Source organism: Anser anser (genome assembly GCF_964211835.1).
Source record: "Anser anser genome assembly, chromosome: 7".
Lineage (NCBI taxonomy): Eukaryota > Metazoa > Chordata > Aves > Anseriformes > Anatidae > Anser > Anser anser.
The window spans coordinates 10747771-10770139 of NC_139727.1; the positions used below are offsets into that span (position 1 = coordinate 10747771).

At 37.4% G+C, this 22369-nt stretch overlaps 1 protein-coding gene across 9 annotated transcripts in view; it reads right to left on the minus strand.

Moving 5' to 3' along the window:
* SHLD2 (shieldin complex subunit 2) overlaps positions 1–22369 on the minus strand; it is a 45122-nt gene that overhangs the window by 128 nt on the left and 22625 nt on the right. For 5 of the 9 annotated variants that reach the window (XM_083845315.1, XM_083845316.1, XM_083845318.1 and 2 more), the window contains 7 exons: positions 21053–21160; positions 20047–20241; positions 17863–17997; positions 15222–15428; positions 13600–13834; positions 11577–11692; positions 14–10088 (listed from right to left, as the gene is read on the minus strand). In XM_083845315.1, the coding sequence (XP_083701441.1) occupies positions 9916–10088; positions 11577–11692; positions 13600–13834; positions 15222–15428; positions 17863–17997; positions 20047–20241; positions 21053–21160 (1169 nt within the window). In that variant the 3' untranslated portion in view covers positions 14–9915. Of the gene's footprint in view, positions 1–13; positions 10089–11576; positions 11693–12607; positions 12811–13599; positions 13835–15221; positions 15429–17862; positions 17998–20046; positions 20242–21052; positions 21161–22369 lie in introns of those variants that run through there. The other 4 variants (XR_014587137.1, XR_014587136.1, XM_083845320.1 and 1 more) reach the window with 4 other exon arrangements.

Sequence of the window (22369 nt, forward strand, 5' to 3'; positions counted from 1 at the left end):
CTGATGGGGCAAGGAAAAGGATGCCAAAATGTCAGAAAAAAACTTTCAAATTCTTTTTTTTTTTTTGATCAGAAATAATTTAATACCTTTCCTATATAGCACCTACAGCACATTCTCAGTTTGTTCCTGGGTCTTTACCTAGTACCCTCCCATCACAACTCGCTCAGCTGGGAGAGGGGGGCCAAGACCCACCTCATAATGCTTTTGTGAACACAAGAGTGCTTCCTGAGTCTTCAAAACAGGCTACAAAAAGTCACTTTCTATGTGAAGCCAGGCTTTGAGCCTAAAAGACCTCTCCACACACACACAATGTGCAACTACTCCTTTAGATTGCAGGTCAGAAAGCATTTTAGGGGTTAACAGCCATGCCTAGGTCAGCAGCAGCTTTCCGGCCACTTTATTTTACTTGCCATGTTTATTACAGCAATGAAGCAGAGTAGGCAGTTCAAGTCAGCAGCTTGTGCTGACCATATGCATCCTACATGGCTGGAAAAAAAGAAGTTCCTTGAACCCTTCTGTTCCTGAGCACTCTTACTGGTGTCCCTGGTAGCCTGAGATCATGCCTGGACAAATCTCACCGCAGTAGTATAGGACTTTGTGAGTGCTGTGGGGAAGAGTACAACTTGACAGCATTTTACTTCCTTTCTTATTCCGACAGAAACCTTTGGCTGAGTTGATGAGAAACACCCTGGCACTTGTAGATATTCCAGCACTGTTCCATGGATGCCAACTGTGAAATGATTCAGCACACAACCCTTCCAGTCAAATGCATTTTCCAAATTTCTTGCAAATTGTCCAATATTCCAAGAACACGTACATAATAAAATGTGATGATAGCATCACATTTTTTTTTAAACCCTCCACAGGATGAAGTTTCATAACGTTCTCATCCTGGATTTGGTATGTCCAGCAAGGCTGACTATTTTCATTGAACGCATCAAAACATGCTTACTGAAAGATAGTGGTGACCAACTTGTACCTTAAGGGGTTACATACTACTGTCACCCATAACATTGTGATATGTATATAGCTTTTTAAATTTTTCATTTCATCAGAAAAGACACAAAGATGTCTCAAATCCATGTTTGCACAATTTATTCTTTCTTTAACCAAGCTCACAGTTAAAGGATATTGAGAAGTCACTAGCCTACTGTATCTTTAGATACATTAGAATAAATTCAGACAATGTTTGTGGATTTCTCCTGGGAAGAAAGGAAGAAGTGCCCTTCTGAGCTGACTCACAAAAATACTGCTTGCAGTTTGTTCCTATCTCTGTCTGCAGAGTCTGTACGCAACCCCTGGAAGGCTGATATTTGCTGTCTGATGATTCAAAGCCACTTAAGCCAGTGAAGCTGCACCTGCAACCAGGCCAATTTTAGCTTAATGCATTTCTGGAATGTGTACTAGCTTATGACAATAATGTAGCCCTCCAGGAACAGTATGCTGTCTTGTGGGCAACACTGCTCAATTGCCAAATGTCATCTGCCACAGTCAATTTGGATCAGGTCTCAGTCATTGCCATTGTAAAGTATTTTTGAGGGTTTCTGAAGAGTAACAGCACTTAAGTAGTCTGAGTGAGCCTTCAAAATCAAAACTAATGTACCATAGCTAAACTTAACTTTCACTATGCACAAAACTGTTAGAAGCTCTCCATTCTAGATACCGCTAACCTCTTCCTGAAATTGGCATCCTGTATGCAGTGCCAGATTTTCAGTTTTTGACACTGTTTATCCAAGAGAGTGCTGATGCCAACCCAAATGAGTACCAGCCAGTCCAGTACCGGAGCTAGAACAGTGTCTGTTTTCACATACACTCTAGGCAAGTAAAATATAAGTGGGACTGTTTGAAAGCACAGAACTGACCATCACCTACAATTTGACATAGGCAGCACAATTTTTTTTTAAAACAGAATTTTACTGTCAGACAAGCAATATCACAAACTTCAAATTAAAGTAAAAATACACATATGCAACAGCTGTAATTCAAAGATAATTTACCAAAACAATCCATCTGAACACAAGAAAGCAATGCCTTTTATATATAAATGCTTAACTTATTAAAAACACCTGGAACTACAGGCCATCTTTTCATGTGCAGGCTTTCTTTAATAAGATGAGCTCTTCACAAAGACAGCCCAACTGTAGCCAGTATGGTCCCTGAATAAGCCTCTATTCTAACTTTATTTTTCTGTAAGAAGGAAGATGATTTGTGTGGGTTTATCCCATCTGCTGGTTTCATAAAGTCATTATGAAATCTGGCAGGTCATCTACATTCATCTTTCTTGGGAATAATGCTCTAATGCTCCTGACGTGACTTTGTTCAAGGAGCAGCATAGATGTGGTACTCTTCTTTGGGGGATTAATCTTTTTGAAAGCTGTCAGGCTTTTTAGTACTGTGAAAACTGTTGTTTTTGAGCCGTGTCATCTCCTTTCTCTTTTATGTTGGGTTTGAGAGCAGCTTTCTCAACAAAGCAGCCCAGTTCTTTTACCTTGGCAGTTTGCAAGGCACCCCGCTGATGTAAGCAATCTCATATTTCAAAGACTTAGCAAATCTCTACATAGCACTACTTTTTTGTCTGTTTTATTAAATGAATAGAACAACAGCTGATTACGAAGAATACTGATCCCTCCTTTAAGCATGTTTTGCTGTAAACAAATGATTTCATGACATGAAACCTCAAATCTCATCTTAAAACAAGGGACAGTCACATGGGCACTCTGCTCTCACTTCTCCTTTGCCCAGATCTCATTTCCTCCAATGCACAACCACCAGAATGTCTCCCCTGTTCTCTACAATTGCTCAATATCCAGTAGGAACAAGCAATAAATAATTGTATACACACAAGAAAAAAACAAGCAAAACCCCTTCAAGCCAGTTTCAGGGTAGCTTTAAGCTGCCTTTCATAGAATAAGGGCTTTGTTCTTTTTGAGAATTTTAATCACATGTTTAGCTTCACTATCTTGCTGCTAGTCTTCCATCTGTTCTGTTACGCTCCCAGACTCCCACAGAAAAAAAAACGAACAACCAAGCAACAACAAAAAAAATACAGGACAAAACTCCCTGGGTTTTAGCTCATACCCAGAGCCGAGTGCTGTGAATAAAGGCTGCTGTAGAGACAGTTAGTTCTACTAACTGTCTTAGATGTAGTCAAACATCTAAATAAAGATTTGAACTTGGATGCCTCAGTAACCAGGTGTAAAATGAGGAAATAGTATCAGCAAGAAGCTGGGGAAAGCACCAAGGAAAACACTGTACAAGGAGAAAGCAGCTTGGGAAAATAATTTCTGACCCTGATCCACTTTGAAGAAACAGCTCTGCAGCTCCAAGAAAGGCTTTGTTTTCTCATGACCTGGAATATTCTCAACCAATTCAGCCTACAGTCATCATAACGTGGTTGTCAGATGGCCTGCGGACTGACTCTAGCCCATTCAACACTGCTAATCCAGCCTCCCTTTCCCTGGATAACATGCTTGGACGGTTTACCCACCCCTGCCTCTGCCCCATGCCTTTCTATACTGGTCTTCCTGACAACTCTTGCATCCAGGATATGGTGGGGGAGAGTATGACAGAAGGAAGAGAGATGGAGGACATACTGCAGGGAAGTTGGGGGAACTTGAAGGGGCTTTAGATGTAGTCTCTGTGGCTGCCTTTATTGGTCCACCCTCATAAGAGGCACGGTCCTTGGTTAAATAAAACACAAAATTGTTACGCAAGCAATATACCAGGGTGACATTCCAAATTAGACACAGGGAGCAACAGTACTGTATATTAAATATGGCATGCACAAGTAAGACCTGTAAAGTACACAGATTTCAGAGCAGCCCCACAGGAAGGAAATAATGCTATTTCATGTGCGACCAGTGCCAGAGGGAGTCCGGCAAGATGGACTGTAAACCTCAGGTTTGCTCTGCCTGCGATAATCTGCAGGGTTGACTCTGTGACAGATTGAAATGCAGTAACAGTGTTTATGCAACTAAATCTTGTTCTAATCTATTAGTTTACGTAACCTTTGCTCATGGACATACTGACTCATAGGTCTCAGAAATCCTAAGAAAATGTTTAACTCTCTCACATCCTTCAGCCCCTGGTTGCCAAATACAAACAGATTGTCGCAGAGATCTCATTCATTCTCTAAGGAAAAAGTAGGTTGGTATGGCAAAAAAGGTATCAACTCAAGTCCTAAAAAGCAACTTACATACAACCAAAACTACATAGTAAGTTGGATAACAGTAGGCAGGAATGCTTCAGGTTAGCATTTCCAATGCACAATGTACCACTTGAACCTCAGGCTGGGACAGGAATAGAAACGGTTTACTTGGCTCCTAGGGGGGAAAAAAGGAAAAAAATGCATTTTACCATTCAGACATCACCTTTCTCAGTAAAGTGAGGCAACAGTGCCTGTGGGAACAACACTGATTCTTGCTAGCTTGAAAGACTGACTTTTACCCTTCCTATATTTCTTGAATTTTTTAGAACATATACCTTAAGTAAGCAATGGGAACAGACAGTGTGCAGTACTCTGGCTGCAGCAGACAATTCCAGTAATTGCTAGCCTGCCCACATCTGCTTATTTCAGCCCTTCTTGTGAGCACTTACCTTTGTTGGCTTGTTCATCTGGCTAAGCACTAACTTAGATTTTTTTTAAATATTTGAATTAAAATGAATATTTAAAAAAAGTCTTTCAATTGAATAGTTCACATAGCTGCTATGATACTGCCCATGCGGCACTTCTTGATACCAACACTGTTCCTGATTTCTTTTTCTAATGAAATAATCCTTTGCATCGAGGATTTATGCACAGGCCAAAGTCCATTGATATCATTTGGAATTAAGTGCATTTAGGGCCAAATCCGATTGTGTTATGTGTATTTAGGAGACATCATAATTTATTTCTGATGCACACAAGACACTGATTTACTTGCAGGGTACTGTACAATCTGTAAAAGGATCTGATCTCACTGCTTGTTGCAAAAGCAGTACAAGAATAGGCATGGTGCCTTTTTATACAAAGTTCCCTTATGTATTATGATGGCTTCCTAGTGGATTCTGTGATCGTACTGAATCATTCACTCTGACAGAGACAGAAGCTGGGTCAGTCACTTCTGAGCTCTGACTTGTGCAGTGGTTTGCAAACTGCAATCCAGCAGAGGGAGCCAAAGAAGTGCGATCTGCCTGCAGCCCCCAGCGGCTTTGCAAAAAGGGGATCACTTACACGGATAAAATAAGGACTTAATTAGCTGAAAAATTCATTCGTTTTCACCTACAGTCAGGATATTCTTGGGACATCCCTGATCCTCAAAATCTCATTAGTCTCACTCAGATTTTTTGGCACCATTGCTTAATTACTGTTTTTCTTTTGTTTGTTTGTTTAACAAATATGTGGGATGGCATCTGTAAATCTGTCACTGCTATACACAGAAATATTTTAGGTGTATGTACCTGCAGAAACAATCGCAAGTTAAAATAAACAGATTGTATTTGCTCCCCAAACAAAGATCCAATTTTGACATAAATTTATAGTCCCATAAGGCTGTACCAATTAGGGCTACGTTATATATGGCATAATTCTTATGCCATTATATATACCTATGCCATTATGCAGAAAAGCACAAAATCATATACATATAATATATATTTATGATTTTTATAAATATATATATATATATGATTTTGTGCTTTCCTGCACTTCATCCGAATTTCATGATGCATTTCTGCCTACAGAGATATATGCTCAGCAATCCCTCCCCATTTGCTTATACTTCTTATACTTTGTTTACATTGTGTTTGGTCTAAATCTATTCTCTATTCCAAAGGGACTGAAAGTTAGGAAAAAATACCTATTAAAAATTAATAAAAACTAGTTTTGCCTTTGAGCAACATTTGTTCTTCATCACTACAGCTGTGTGAACAGTTCATTTTGCATGTGTACACAAGTAATCTTGCAAGGCCTTGTCAAAGCTACGGAGTTTAGATTATTACCACCAAGGGTAGGTGGTATACAAAACTGTAAGCCAGACATTACCCCCAAAAAGCTTTAAAGCCATGTGACCCAGAGCTTCACAAGTCATCATCTCTGCAAAAAAATCTCTATAGGCCTTGCACACAACATCTGTGAATTTGGTGCTTATTAACAGAGGTCTTTAAAGGAACATTTTGTACTGTTTTTTCTTAGAACAGCAACAGCTGTTAACTTTTTCAATGCAATTTACACTAGCAAAAAATATACCATGTGAACATGTTACAGTAAAAGCAGACTTAGTATCTCTGAAATTTTTATTGTGAAACAGGAAAGGTCACCTAAAAGGCATAAGAGTTCACATCATCTGCATTCTGTTCCATACCAAAAAAAGAGCCACCTTTACAAGAACTTTGTGTCACTGCATCGATGCACATCAAAGCCCAACATTGGACAGGAGGTGGCGCTACAGCCTGCATAAATATTATTATTCGGGAAAACCAATGGTCACAGCATACTCTGAGTAAAAGGAAAATATAAGGTAGAAAAAGAAACACTGAGTTGTGCGTAAGTGGTGACATGCAGACCTACGTATACTGTCATATCAGCAGGCATATTATAACACTGCTGAGAGAAGACCTGTAAGAAGACCCTGAAGAGGAAGTAAATGCATTGTATCCCTGTTTGTCAGGGAGTTAAATACCCAGTAAAAGAAGAGCCAAGTACGGAAAAGTCTGTTTTGCACAGCATGCTCTGCACAAGCTGTAGCAGTTCTTTGTATGCTCACAGGCTCCGCTGCTTCAGAAACTGATGGAACAGATACACTCAGGTGGAAGCTTTGCACAGACACAAAGCATTCAGCTTGACACTTCATGAAGAATACCAAGGTTTGCCCAGGAAAACCCCTGACACTAGCTAAGTAGGAACCCCAGACCAGGGTTCCTTAATTAGGTTACAGCTATCTTTCTTTTTCGGCTGCCTTTCTCCCTAGGTCCTTCTAGAGGCACCAAATGTGGCAGCTTTCAAAGATTTTTTTTTTTCCTGTTCTCCGTTTTGGCCCTGTCTCTATGCCCGACTGTTTTATACCTGCAGTATTACTGGCTGACCAGTTCTGGATTGTGACCTGAGCCACTCAGAGTGCATAAAGCATTCAACAACAGTCAACAGTAAAACCAAGAGAGAACATTTCTGGGAGACTCATTCCCTTCTGGATGTCCTTACTCTTCCATATTCCCAGCTTTCCTTTTGAAAAGAAACTGACAAATAGCTCCCGGAATAGATCAACCTCACTGTAAACACAACGGTGTGAAATACACTGAATGAATATTTCTCAAAGATATCCAGTTTAAGAAATAAAATACATCATAAGATAAAAGACACAAACATATCAAGTTGGTGTCTCAGAAGCACAGTGAACATATTTTTAAATCAATACATTTTAGAAAATTGTTTTGTAAGAGAATATTGCTTAAACTGAGTGTTCTGACATTCAAAAACAATCTGAATTCATTTCTGACTTTTCTTTCTATTTTTCAGAAGGCTTAAGAACAACATTATAGCAGCTGTTCACGCTTACCTTTTCTACATCTCTTCCAGTGCTCATGTCTGCCTTTTCCACATCAGTTTCAACTTCGCTGAAGCTAGAAGAAAGCCTCCACCCAAGCAGCCACAAAAAACAGCATCATCATTCTGGTGTACAAAACAAGAAAGCTAAACAACCACCACCAAAGTAAGGAAATCACCCATACGCAAAGGGGCGTCAAATGCAGCAAGAATCACAGTATCTGGTTTCTTCCCAGACAATGAGCTATGTATATTTTCAAAAACAGGAGACAGACGTTTCAAAGTTCAACAAAAAAAAGAATGACAAAGAAATATATATTACTAGTTGGGGTCCTTGCTTTTGTTGCTAATACTACAAAAATCATAAAGTTGAGAAAACGCATACCTTTATCCTCTATTCTGAACTAAGACATCTTGGTGATAATCCTGAAGTATAGTAAATATAACTTTGTATATAGTGAAATTTTTACATGGTCTTTTAAAGGCCAAGGTAAGAAACGAGACCTAGATATGCACGCCACAAGATACATGTGTTATGTTATAGAAAATGAACCAGAAAGTTAGACTGTTAGTACAATTTCTAGCTCAACAAAACATTACACTCTCAGCTTGCTCCAAGCTGTTCTAGAGATAAACTTTCTTTTAGAAATCAAAGCTATTTTTCCATATGAAGCAGATGAGAAACAACTGAATAAACATTCACAGCATCAGCTGAGAAGCAGAGAACACAAATTGATCCTGGTCAAGGCTGGAATGTGCAGAATGCATATTTGTTAAAGTGACACTATACTCTTGAAATGGACAGAGTTAAAGTGCCACAACTTAGGCAGGAAGTCTCTTTAAGACACTTCCAGAATTCTCTCTGATACAATAATAAAATTGTAGTATGTGAACACAGGCAGATCAGCTTCGTCTTATATTTGAACTTCGAAATGGGCTTTTTAAACAGACACTCCACGGACAAAAAAAACGCCTTTAAAATAGAGAAGCTTCCACTGCCTTTCATAACCTCACAAAAACCTTTCATTAGGTTATGGCCTAATGAAAAGGCTATTTTTGTGCCCCAAAAGGCAAAAAACCTTTGACCATTTAACACAAAGGAGACGGGGAGAAGAAGAAACTATATTTTTTCCTTCCCCAAACACAAACAGAAGACTTTGTCCCTGGTAGGCTGGAACTCCTTCTACCCCCTCTTCAAAATGTTTTTTCCAATTTAGTTAACATACAGCAGAGCAAACAGGAAGACAAACATGATCTCCAGTATTAGTTATTTTGACTAGTAAATTTCAATTCTTGGTTTTGAATTCTGCACACAAATGATAACCCGTTACTTGGACGTAACCCAAAACGACCTAAGAATTGACAATGATGTTATCAGGCCTAACTACAGTTATTGCATCACCATGCAGAGTAGCCTCACCAAACAGGTAAGAAGCCCAGTATGAATGTCAAAACAACATTAGCAAATAAAATTTATACCCTACAGCTTCTACCAGCCTCAATAAAAGGTACAATCAGACAATACCGATCACCCCATCTATATATTTGATTGCTTTCAGAGTAATAGTGAGCAGGCTGATGCTTTATGAAGTCAGGTACAGTAATCATCCACTCAGTCTTTTAACGATGAACATCACAAAGAATACACTAAGACTTTAATAAGAATTAAATGCATTTCTAGATCTTATTGAACTGAAAGTTTTGTAAAACTGAGTTAAATTGTCTTTGATTGATTTTAAATTGGTTTAAGGTGATTATGTTTATTTGCTAGCTTATAGCTACATGCATACAACTAAATGATTTAAGGTGACCATAAAAGAATGCACCATTTGAAACTGTTTAAGACCACTTAAATTGATGCAATAACTTCTAGCTACACAAGATTAGATTCTCAGAGAGCTATTTTAAGAGAAAAAAAACAGCAAAAATGCTGAGACAGAGCAGCAGAAATCTTGCTGTTAAAAGACAGAAAGCAACCACAATAGGATAGTAAGCGCAAAGACATAACAGGTAGGATGAAAGTCTTTTTAACTACAATGATGCTACTGAATTGTGACCATCTTCCTCTAATATGCCATATCTGAAAAAATCAGTCTCTTAACATTAGAAAACTTTTCTGTAGAGTAGAAAACTGAGATACCAGCAAGAGTTTATTAAAATAAAAATATATGTATAAAAATACATTTTATGACAATTCATCAGTTTTACAGCAGTATTATATACAATTAGCAGATATTCCATACCAGTCCTTTTGTGTTTTTTTGAGGGGAAATAAGTTAAATGCAAAAATGCTTATTGTATTTTAACAAATATTTGCTTCCTTGAGCTAATTAATTTTTCTTCTGCTTGCAATCTTGTTCTTACAGTGTTATTCAGTTGTGGCAGAGGTCAATGCTTCAAAGATCAGGATGAAAATTTAGCAGATGGAAATCCTTTTGCAAAGGATAGCTGTTTTCATCTAGCACAAAATGGCTCTTAATTTCCAAGAAGTACGATGCTTCTGTATCTGCTAGCAGTGAATGACACAGATCTGCTACTATTGTGCTGTACGTTATATCCGAGGAAGGCACTGCAAAATACAGAACAATCTGATTTACTTACTTCATACTTTCATAATAGAACCTAACACTGAAGTTCTACATCCATGAAAGCTACACTCAATTACCGGAAATGTAACCTAACATCCAAATACAATATTAGATTTTGTTTTTCATCATTTTTTAAGACAACAATGTGCGAAGAGTTCTTCTGTAGTGGGTTTCCGTGGCAAGGTTTTGGTAGCAGGGGGCCATAGGGGTGGCTTCTGTGAGAAGGATCTAGAAGTTGCCCCATGTTAGGTAAGGGCCCCACTGCTGACCAGAGCTGAGCCAATAAGTGATGTTGTTTTGTGCCTCTGTGAGAGCATATTTAAGACAGAGGGAAAAAAAATAAATAAAACGCTGTGCCACACAGCAGCTGGGAGAGCGAGAGGAGTGAGGAACAGCCTTGCAGGCGCCAAGGTCAGTGAAGAAGGAGGGGGAGCGGTGCTCCAGGCGCCGGAGCAGAAGTCCCCTGCGGCCTGTGCTGAGGCCCATGGTGAAGCAGGCTGTCCCCCTGCAGCCCATGGAGTACCACGGTGGAGCAGGGTTCCACCCTGCAGCCCGCGGAGGAGACCACGGTGGAGCAGGTGGGCCTGCACCGATGGAGGCTGCGGCCTGTGGAAGACCCCTGCCGGAGCAGATTCCGGGCCAGACCTGCAGCCCGTGGAGAGAAGCCCACACAGGAGCAGGTGAGCTGGCAGGAGCTGCTGCCCGTGGGGGATCCAGGTTGGACCAGTTCGCTCCTGAGGGATGGACCCCGCGGTACGGACCCATATCTGGAGCAGTTCTTGAAGAGCTGCTGCCTGCGGGCAGCCCACGCCAGATCAGTTCAGCAAGGACTGCATCCTGTGGGAGGGACCCCACAGCACAGGGGACGAGAGTGACCGAGAAGGAGCGGCGGAGAAGAAGCGCTATAGACTGACCATAACCCCCATTCCCCCGTTCCCCTGCGCCGCTCAGGGGGAGGAGGTGGAAGAGGGTGGATGGGGGTGGGGAAGGGGTTTTGGTCTCTTTCCTTTCTCACTTCTCCAGCTTGTTAGTAATAGGCAATAAATCTTACTATCTCCCTATGCTGAGTCTGTTTTGCCCGTCACAATAATTACTGCGTGATCTCCTTGTCCTTATCTCAACCCTTGAGCCCTTTTCATCATATTTTCTCCCCGTTCCTCTTTGAGGAGGGGGAGTGAGAGCGGTTGTGGTGGAGCTCGGCCACCCACCCGAGTAAAACCACCACAGCTTCTCATTAAACTATGCTTGTGAATCATATACAACACCTCAACAATCCAAACTCAAGTATCATCAGTGGAAGCCTGTCTGATACAACACCATTTATAGTTATTTCTATAATTAATGTATGACAGCTACTTCTAAAAACTTCTAAGGGATTTTTTTTTCTATACAGGAAATCCATTTAGTAGCTGAATATTTAGCAAACTTTGCTGCCCATAGTATTTCTACCACAATTCATGAAACAGTACCTACTGATCTGTTCAGCCAGTCGGCAGGAATATTGAGGAAGATTTTTTCCATCAACTCAGACACCACATGAATATTAATTTCACATCCACTATCTTCTACTGTCATCAAAGCAGGCCTAGGTCAGAAAACACAAGACTCTTGAAAGTTAGCTGCAATATTTTTTCTGGTTTAAGCAAGATTTCTGAATGAAAGTAATATAATGTAATACTACCCTCCGACATATCAAGAACTAGAAAGCCTCTACGCACTTACCAGTCAAATCTGTAGAGCTGTAATATGAGCTTGATATATACTGAACTTCACTACACAACGTTAAAATAACTTTAAAGCTATTAAGTAAGCCTTACTTTGAAACAACGGCAAAAAACAATGCTTTAAGCAAATCAGGCTTTTTCCTGAAAGACGATGAAAACTGCACCAAATGAGGTTTTTAATTCCTGAAAGCATAAACATGTCAAGATGTCATAAAGCTGAACACTTGATGTTTCTGCTAAAGCCTGAATTTCACTTCTTGAGATTAAAGTGGATTGAAGATAGAGCTTTTTAATTGCTAAAAATTAAAAAATCTTCCTTCATTTAAGAAACTAATTTCTCAGATCAGGTAAGTGTACAAAGGAACTGTAATAGCAATGGAAAGCTGAACCTTATCAGTCAACTTGGGAAACACTCAATAGTCTTGTATTTCAATACTTTGTTTTGATAATATTCAGGGCAAAAACCTAAACATGCAAACATAACCTATGCCAGATCTGGAAGAAATTCACCTAACAAGTAACACTTGTCCTGTTTTGAATAAAAAGGACAGTTGTCTGCATATGAAGTGACAAATATAGTCCCAGTCTTCTGAACACTTCTAAAAATAATTAATTAAAAAAGCTGTGTAGCTCCAGTGAAGTTGCTAAGTTATCTGAAGTCGTGTATAAGCAAAATAAATATACACGAAAATGCATGCATCCACAGTTTTCACTATTAGTTACCAATCTCATCCTATGAGTTTTAGGCCTACTCATTTCTAGTGATTTACATACCTTTTCTTTTGTTAGTTGACAGGCAAAACTGGTTCTATCACGAAGACAAACTGAGTAACAGATATTTTTAACTAGATACTAGAAAAATTTGTTCTGTTTATTCACGTATCTACTATGTCTTTTCTTGAAGACTTCGGTTGCTGTAATGCTCTTTCTTAAAGATGCAGGACTATTTTGCAGAGCAGAGAATGATCAAGTTACTACCCTGTTAGACAAAGAGGCTTCTATTATTTAAATCAAAGTCAAGTAAAAAAACTGTTGAGTATGTAATGATTCACTAATGTAACTCACTATGAAGTAATTTAGGAATAATTTTATAGGAAGAAAACTGATTGAAGACTTAGATATTCTAGAATTCTATTCATTCTATGATTGTCTCAGAATTCACTGTACCTACAAGTCTTTCAAGTTACTATGATTCTTAAATTTACTTTGAGCTTTTGAAATGTGACTACTTATTGTTCAAGGTATTTCTACATCAACCAAATCCAAATAAGCCGGAATCTCATATTCTTTAAGTAAATATGCATATTCATCTTGAGTCACAGTGCCATCTACTGATAATTTTGCATCCCTGCTCTCTGAGAATATTTAATGAAAACATTTGTTAGTTCTATTCCCAAAAGGCTAAAATAAATTTATCAGTTTAGAAACGTGGTTGCATGTTCACACAATTTCAAACTTAGGCTGAAATATGAGGCTCAAGTTTTACTTTTGTCCTGAACATTCTACTTCATCCTAACTCACTGAAACAGTACTGGATAAACCTTGTTACTGAACATAGTATTCAAAGAAAGTAAAAAGTTACATTACTTACAGGTGACATTCTTTGTTTAAATCTAGTACAGCAATTTATGAACAGATTGTTGAAAATTCATTAGAACACCAGAAACTACAAACCACACCTTAAATACACAATTTTATGTGAGACTTAAAATAGAAAAATTGTAGTTTACTTCTTTAATAGTATATATTCTAGCTTTATCTTATTTACCTGTAGAATGTTTTTACTTTGTTGTATGGCAAACATCTAAAACATTGCTTGTAGATCATGTTCTCATCTGCCTGTAGTTCCAAGCCACATTTAGCACAGCCTGAATACGTAATCATAGGCAGAGAAGCCAACACACACTCCAGGGAAGTGTCAGCATGGAAGATGAGTTGCCTGTACTGACCAGTTAAAACAATGAACTTCAGCTCTAAGATGTGGGCTTTCACTTGAATCACTCCTACAGAAACAACAATTTCAATCAAACTTGCGTTCAGTTTTGTAGATAAAGCAAAGTAAGAGGTACAGCTGATTCAAAAACAAAGTCATCAATATAACTTTATGCATTTTTTTTCTTTAGAAACACATTCTCAAATGTAAGAGATTATTTCAACAGTGAAAATTTATCGTACTTTAATACTACATCTAAAAAATATACATAACTATGTAGTACTTCCTTTGTTACTGTTATGGTAGATCCCATTATAGAAGAGCCTGAATAAAGGATCAAGAGATCATAGAATTTTGCAAAAAATTTTGAAATCCAGCAGTACCATAAAACAATCAAAATGACTTTATTAATCTCGAAACACAGCTTTTCTAATGTGGCAGGCCAAACATTATTCTGTGGTAATCAGAATATCTTACTTAAGAAAAATTATCAATAGAAGTTTAAGCTGCTTTTATATCACATGAACACAACGGTGAGGACTGAGTTTAAGTGCACAGAATGAAATAGGGACATTCAAAATAAATGGAAAATGATTTCATAAACACCTATAGATCTCAATGCATACAAGCAAAGTAAATTTCATATTATACAAGTTTTAGATACAGGTTATAGATATGGAAAAAATACTATGAAGTTTGTCATGGGGATTTTCTGCAAATAAAGTCCATGATCTGATGTATTAGATGCATTAACACAGTAATTGGTAAAATAACCTACCTGTTCTAAAAACTTTGTTCTGAAAAGGGGGTGTGCCAATAGAAGTGGAATATAAGCCATGATTAGATCAGGAACAGAAACTAATTGCTTTGCCTCCACTCTGATTCAGAGATAGACACTAAAAAACAGAGCTTTAACAACTTGTTTGCTGCTATACTTATAAATAAATAAGAAGTTAAGTACTGCAAAAATCAATTTTATTGAGTTATTAAAATGTAACACCAACCTTAGCAATCCTCTAGGCCTATTTATGAGGGGATGACTGTCCAACAGATTTTTTGATCTTCTGTAAGAAGTTTATAATAGCAGTAGCTGTTTTACTCTAGCTTCAGAGAATTCAAGAGTACTCCGCAATATCCAAAGTAGTTTTCCACAAACTCTTTGAGTGGTTAATCACATTATTATAATAGTTGACATAGGCAACAAAAGGCAGCACTTCCCTATATGTTTCAAAGCTATCTTTGTATGACACCACATACCACACCTACCTCACTTCTGTGCTCCCTGAATGAAGGCTGCATTCAGTTTAGACACTGAGCAGCAGCCTCTAAAATAAATTTGGGCTCTCAGCAGAACTATGTTAACTTGAAAAAAAACATTTTACTTCAATAAAGAGCATCTATTTTGCTTAGCTATGCACCGCACTATACAGATACAACAGTACTAAGAATAAATTTACCTGAGTATTTTTCATCCAAATGTGCTGATAGATTTGTCATTTTCGTGACAGAGGTTCTGCTTTTCTGAAACTTTTCTTTAAATTCAATGGCCCTTTTGTCATCATCAAACAAACACTCACAGTATGACCATGGAGTTGTGTGCAACTCTAAGTCACCTGAGACAGAACTACGTTGGACCAGAAGGTATTTAAAGTCCCATAGATGACCTACAGACCAGAAAACAAGCAAGAGTTTAATTTCCATATCTTGGTTAATTTATAGAAAACTGATGTCATTTACAAGATTAACTAATAAATCAGCAAAACGTTCTCATATAGTTGGTTCCAGCAAGTTTAGGTCAAGCCTCATGAAATGCATGTTTTTTCTCTTTCTCTATCAACTTTGCATAAGAATTGCATGGCTCCTTAAGAGTACCAGAAGAACATTTTCCGGGTTTCAGAGAAGGCTCAAAAAAAATCTAAGCGTAAAAAAGATGAGTAATGTTTTCATGTTTTTGGAATGGTTCAGGTAGGTGATACTAATGCAGTGTTTGCTCAAATGGGAACGTTTTACACCATGATTTCTTGTACTTCTCTTTAAGAATCTCTATTATGCATATTGCTGCTTCTTATGTTTCAACGAGAATTTTTAAAATCTTTCAAACCTTTTCTGTTGAAGTTCTGGGGGGAAAAAAGACAGACATTTTCAGAAATAACAGTTATGACAAAGGATTATTCAGAGAAGAATTAGACATTGCAGTGAAACAGAAGTAGCCTTGAAGAACCAATGAGCTCGTATGGTATGTTGAGACCAGTTCAGGTTCTTGCAGTGGCTGATTTTTCATAAATCATTTGAACACGTGCACTATTACACTGTTTAACCCCTCTGGGGGTAGAGCTAAAACGTTAAGAAAATTGCTTGGCTTTCCTATTAAGCTATTGCTTTCAAAACAACTTTTTTTTCTACAAGTTGTCCCTCATTAAATTATGAAGGTACTCCTATAAAAAAAGGAAATACCACTTAGTAATATTTACTTCATCTTAAAAGCTTATTCTGTGTTTTCCCCATCAATCTTCAATGGGTTCAGAATTTCACCCCATGTTAATAACAGCTACCCTCATCCTCCAAGAATGCTGGTTTACAGAAACGTATTTGATGTGTTTGGTAGGATATGGCAGATGAGAGAAACATTTACTGAATGTCTGATGATTGTATGCTGGAAGCTTGGACCGATTTTTAGAAATAGATGAGAAATTAATTTTTATTGGCAATGATTTTTATGTGCTTCAAAGCTGTATAGTCTTCTGTACTTTACTCTAAAGATATACACCATTCAAAATTTACTAGTTTCAATCCCTTCCTCTACAAAACTGAGTTACCTAATCTACTAGTATAAACAGTAACACGTCCCAGCTGTTCGCCTGTGACTAGAAGCAAGAATAATATCACGTGCTTTCCACCTGTAACCCACTCACACTATTAGCTGCTGTGTTGTATATACTTGTTTTGTATCATGTGAGCTTTTTGGCTATCTTATGAGGATCAAATGTTCAGTTTGTCTCTGATGCATATTTGAACAGTTGAGAAATCTCTCTTATCTTGAATTTCAGATATAATCTTTTAATCATTAAAACACCAGCCACTAGATACACAGAATTCTAGCTGGAGAATAAGACATAAGCTTTACCAAAAAAATGTAAGCAAATGTAACACTACAGGGCTGCATCATCTTTTCTGCTTTTCTACTTTAAGCATCAGGTAGTTATATATTTTTCTGTCTTAGAAATTACCTGTGGAATCTACTTAATTTTTTGCAGCTCCAATACACAGCATAAAATACTTCAGAATTCTATATTAAAAAGTAATATCCTAGCATAATAAATTCTATAAAATTTTTAAGCATTTATCTAATAAATAGCATATACCTGCCTACACTGAAGTACGCACAAAAGTAAAAGCCATGTAAGTTTTATGAAGTAAAGTTAATTGGTTAATACTTAAATTGGACTGTCTTCTTCAGGTAGTCCAAGAGGCAGACCTTGCAGTTATGCAATTTCTTTTTTAGGACTGTAAATTATTGCTAAACTGAAGCGGAACTGGCAGAATTCAGAATTTCTAAATTTAAAGTCAGAACTCAAGTCAATACTCACTGAGGTTGTTTAACCTTTCTCGGTTTTATTTTGAAACTGACTTTAAGCAGACATGCTCAACACTTCCAGTAATACAGCATCTACTTCCTAAATGTATCCACTGATCAGAAAGGCTAACTCTGGAGTAATCAATTTAAAAACCTAGTTTTTAAATTAAACCTGGTTTCAGGTACTTTAAAAGAACAGTAGTAGGCACTGCTAAAACACAGGCTATGTAGTTCTTACAAGAGATGCTTTTATTCAGTTAATGGCTAGATTTGTATCTAGATTCAAATTTTTGAATATTCATGCTTCCTCCATGTTGTAAAAAGAATGCATTCAAATTCTGTTGCTGATGACACTATTTCCAAATAGAGGAGACTTGTTAAAGTTCAAAAAAATATATACTGCCATTTCAAGGGGAGTATATAAAGGTTGAATGGAAAGTATCACCAGTTGGGTATGTTAAAGCTATTAATAGAATCATATAAATCCTATTACGACAACCTACCTATAGGTACAAAGACTTTACCTTTTCTCCTTTGAAGTTGAGGGCACCAGGCAGCTCCTGCTCCCCACAGCACCATTCTGTAGTGTCGGTCTCTGCTCTGTTCTACTGTTAGAATAACTTTTCTCTGGGTGCCGCCTCTGTAGCTATACACGGATTCTGGAAAGTTTGAACTTATGACTTGTTTGTTATATAGTAGAAAGCATATAAAAACACACCTCAACATTAAGATAAAATCATGCTACTATAACATTTCTAAGCAAACAAGACACCTACAATTTCTTCAGGACAGAACAGTGATTTCTTCAGTAAGATCAATCTAATTCGGAGGAATGCATAAAGAATATTCATTTACCCTTATCCACCTAACTACTTGGCAACTGGACATCTCCCTTTAAAACAGCAGGTATCTGAACATCTTTGAGCACCCCTTACTCATCCTAATTGATACAAGTGGAAAAAAATTGTACTCAATCTCTCAGCAATAGATTGCCATAATGGGAAACTAAAGTTCCTTTGAAATATATTGAAAGAAATATTTCTCAACAGATTTTCATAAAGTTACAGTCATGTACAGCACAAAGGCAACTGTATATACAAACTGAAACAATTAAGATATCTACAGGTAATACCTGTACGTTTCAGTTCCTAAACACTTTTCATCAACAAAATCCTAGGATAAGAACTCTTGCTTTAAATGTCCTAATCATTCTGAGATCTACGTACAATAATAAATTATGGAGATTTATATCTTCAAAAAAATCTCAATTTATAATGAGTAAAGGTGACATTGACAGTGATAAAGTCATTTGAATCTTTGACTGATGCAAGCACTAATACAAGATGCCAGTGGAACATGACCAAATTGATGTGAAAAGCATTATGTCAAACGCTGAGAAACAGTGGTACTGTAAAGAAAGGAAGACCATCAGAACAGTTAAGTAGGGAGAAGACGACTACTCCTTTCCCAGGGGTTAGAAAAAACATGGCAGGACACTGCATAAAGTACTGAGAAGGCCCCAGGCCAATTTGGTTTTGTTTCTTTCAGAATGTGGAAGTGATATTAAGCAGCAGCTGTAAGGCCTGATTGTGAAGTAATGGAAACAAAATACAAAATTTAACATGGAAAACAGCTTCAGTAAAAGGAATCCCAAAATAATCACCTTCATTATTTTAAGCAGTGTCAAAGAACAAAACCCATCACATTGAACACTTGAATTGGTGACAAAGACACTTTGAGAAAGCAGTCTTTGCAAATACACAAAGAAATACACCGGAAACAAATTTTGTGAATAAGTTACATATTAATGAAGTAGCTTTCTGTTCTGCTTATGCAAAGGAAATATAAGTATTGCAGTAAGACACTGTAATTTCACACCAGGAATTCAGCATTGAAAATTTCCATAAATAGGTATACAAGTAAGGACAATAAAGAAATAACACAAATGCAGATACATAAGAAACCAGAAGTGCTTAGCTTTAAAAAAATCTATTTTAACTAGGAAAAAAACAGAAATAATTAAAATGTTCTGAATAAAGCATCAGGAAAGAGCACAGTTCCATTACAAAGAAAAGAGCAAATCCTAGAACAGTATATTAAAATAATAATTTCCTCATTTCATTTTGAAAAACCACAGGATTTAGAGTCTAACCACAAGTATTCCTTTAATAACAGAAGGCTTATATGGAAGGTATCTGGAAAGCAAGGTTTGAATTAGTGAAACTTCACTGTCCAACGTGACATTTTTATAAACCTTTTCCAAGCAGCAGGCTATCACAACAACACATCTGTGAGTTTCCAAGAGCCATTAAAAACAGGTTTATGTTCCTTCACTGTACATTCAGTATCCATCTCTTCTCAGGGCTCCTACTAATCATTCCTTAGTGAAAACACCAATCCTTCAGCGAGCACGAACACTGAGTATCAGTGCTCTCTGACTGCGTGCTTTTTGAACAGATGTGTACGCTATTGATCAGAGTGTGGAGTAACCTCCCTCAGCAGCTGAGTTCAGTCATTATTTCCTTCCTGCTTAGTTCCATTTCACCTGCTATGACCTCTCAGTGGATCTTCACAAAGGTTTTATTTCTGACTCCTGTCAAACACTGGAGTATGGAATGAGAAACAAGCAGCAATAGGTAGAATTTAAATAGTCATTTTGCAAGGCAGTTCTGAAGTTCTGTAAGTTGAAGTCCAGTGCATGAACTTACCTGTTAATATGGCAATGTTGATGATTTTTAAGATCAAGTGAACCAACGTATTTGGCTGAAGCTGGTCTAGCTGAGCATACTGAACACTATTCAGTCTCTGAACTTGCCTTCGTGGAATGTGTCCAAAGTGTGGAAATTCTGATGATACATATGCCAGTAAGCCATGGAGAACATCACCATCCACTATATGATAAACTTGTATAAACAACAAAAATTAGAGGGACCTCTTTTTTTTTTTCAGCTTAGCAGTATAAAATTAATTGGTACATATTTAAACCAGCAAACCCAAAACTTAGGAAATTCTAAGGCAAGAAATTATTGAGATTTGAAATATTAGATCCAAAATTTAACTGTACTGCATCTGCCTCCTCTTGATAACATTCCAACATTAAGTGCAGTTATGGTATTTTAAGTTACACCAAAAACAGGAAAAAGACCTGGTTTTGTAAGTTCGTAAGGACAGCCTTTTGATCATTTACCCCTGAACCTGTCTTAAATAGCTGACAATAATAGCTATCAGGAAGACTAAGAATAATGCAAGTTCAATGATACTTCCACTGTATTTTCCCTTACCCTTTGTTGCTCCATAGCTCATGTATCTTTGAAGTCTTTATTTTTAAATAACCAGCAATTAATTATTTTCCCTGAATGTTATCTATTCATTTAAGTCTCTAAAATTTTTGCAAACAATTTCATCCTCATGAAATCTCAAACCTCTTGCAGTTGAGCCCTGTGATAACTACTGTTTCTTAAATTAAGCTCAAAGGATTCAGTTTTGAATGTTAACCACTCAACTTTGCCATAAACTTCACATGCCTATCTGATGACATCATGCCCACATTTTCCAACAGGTGTTCTTGTCAAACTTCACTGTAGTGTTTTGTACCTCTCAGTCATTCACATTCCTATTTTACCCTGTGTATTGTGAGGCATTCCAAATAAAATGGACTACTTTGAATAGGTATTTTGCTGTGATTTTGGGGGAAAAACTTATGCACAATCTTACATTCTTCTGGCTTGAGAGCTGAGCAGTTCCCCAGATTCAGTAACTGACTGGTAAATGTAGATTGCAGCATGATTTCTCCATACCAAAGATTCTCATACATCATGATATCTGGAAAAAAAAAAAAGCCATTTATCAGTTCATGCATCCAGAATATTGACATGTATCATACTATTCTTGGCTATAGAACCAAAAATCTTGAAGTTGGCTTCAGATCAGACCTTTAATTTTGAATCCTCTCCATTCAGCTTGCTATTCTTTCAGAACCTCATTATCTACTGTGTACTTCATTCTCAAATAGCTACCTCCCCCCACCCAAGGGTTTTCCTTCATTACTGAGGACTTACTGCATCTCATGTATATGCCAACTATGGCTGACATTTATAATTGCAAGGGTGTTGCAGAAAATGTTGGAAATGCACATAATTAATCAAGTCATTCCAACAGTTAGGATATGTTCTGTGACATAGACAGTAAACTGAAGGAACTTCCACAATTCAGACACATGTAACATGCACATCAACATCTACTACCATTTCCCATGGAACATCGACAGAAAAGCTGTATGAAAGGCAAACTGAAACTAGTATAATAATATAGTGCTCTGCATAAGATCACTGGGAGCTGTACATCTGCTTTAATTTCTTCAACTGCTACTAATGAACAATTTGCATGGTAAGAGAAAAAACTGCACAGAAATCTTAAAATATTTCAGAGTAAAAAGCAATAATGAAGGACTTCCTTCAAAAATGCCAAATACTAGTTAGATTCTTTAAAGCCACTTAAGGGAAAAAAGTTACAGAATCCCAAAACCATGGCTTTTAGATGCTATCAGTGTCTCTGCAGGAAAATCTCGTTACGTTCTGGGTGCAGAACAATCTACATGCCAACCTCAACAGACAAAACCGTCTGTACCAACTACTTTCCCAGCAGAGTCACTGTCATCACACCTATCTAAGCGCTGTGCCTGCTAGTGCTGAATGCTGCTATGCAGTGCAAGCAGGAGACTGACAAGAAGCCACCAAAGGGGAGCAATACTAGAGAAGAGATACACAGCCGACAATAGAGCAAGCTGCTAAATTTAATTGACGGCAGGATGCCAGTAAGGTGTCAGAACTACAGTAACTCCCACACATTTTCTGGAGTTATATACACAGATCTGAGTTTGAAAAAGACCACTTGGAAACAAACTGATTTTTAGAACCTACCAAAACCACTTACAAAGACTTAAACACATTTGCTCAGTAGTTTAATTATTCTTGTAAAATATTTAATAGCCCGATATTAAGCACTGTATAAACAAAATTGGTAACAGTATTG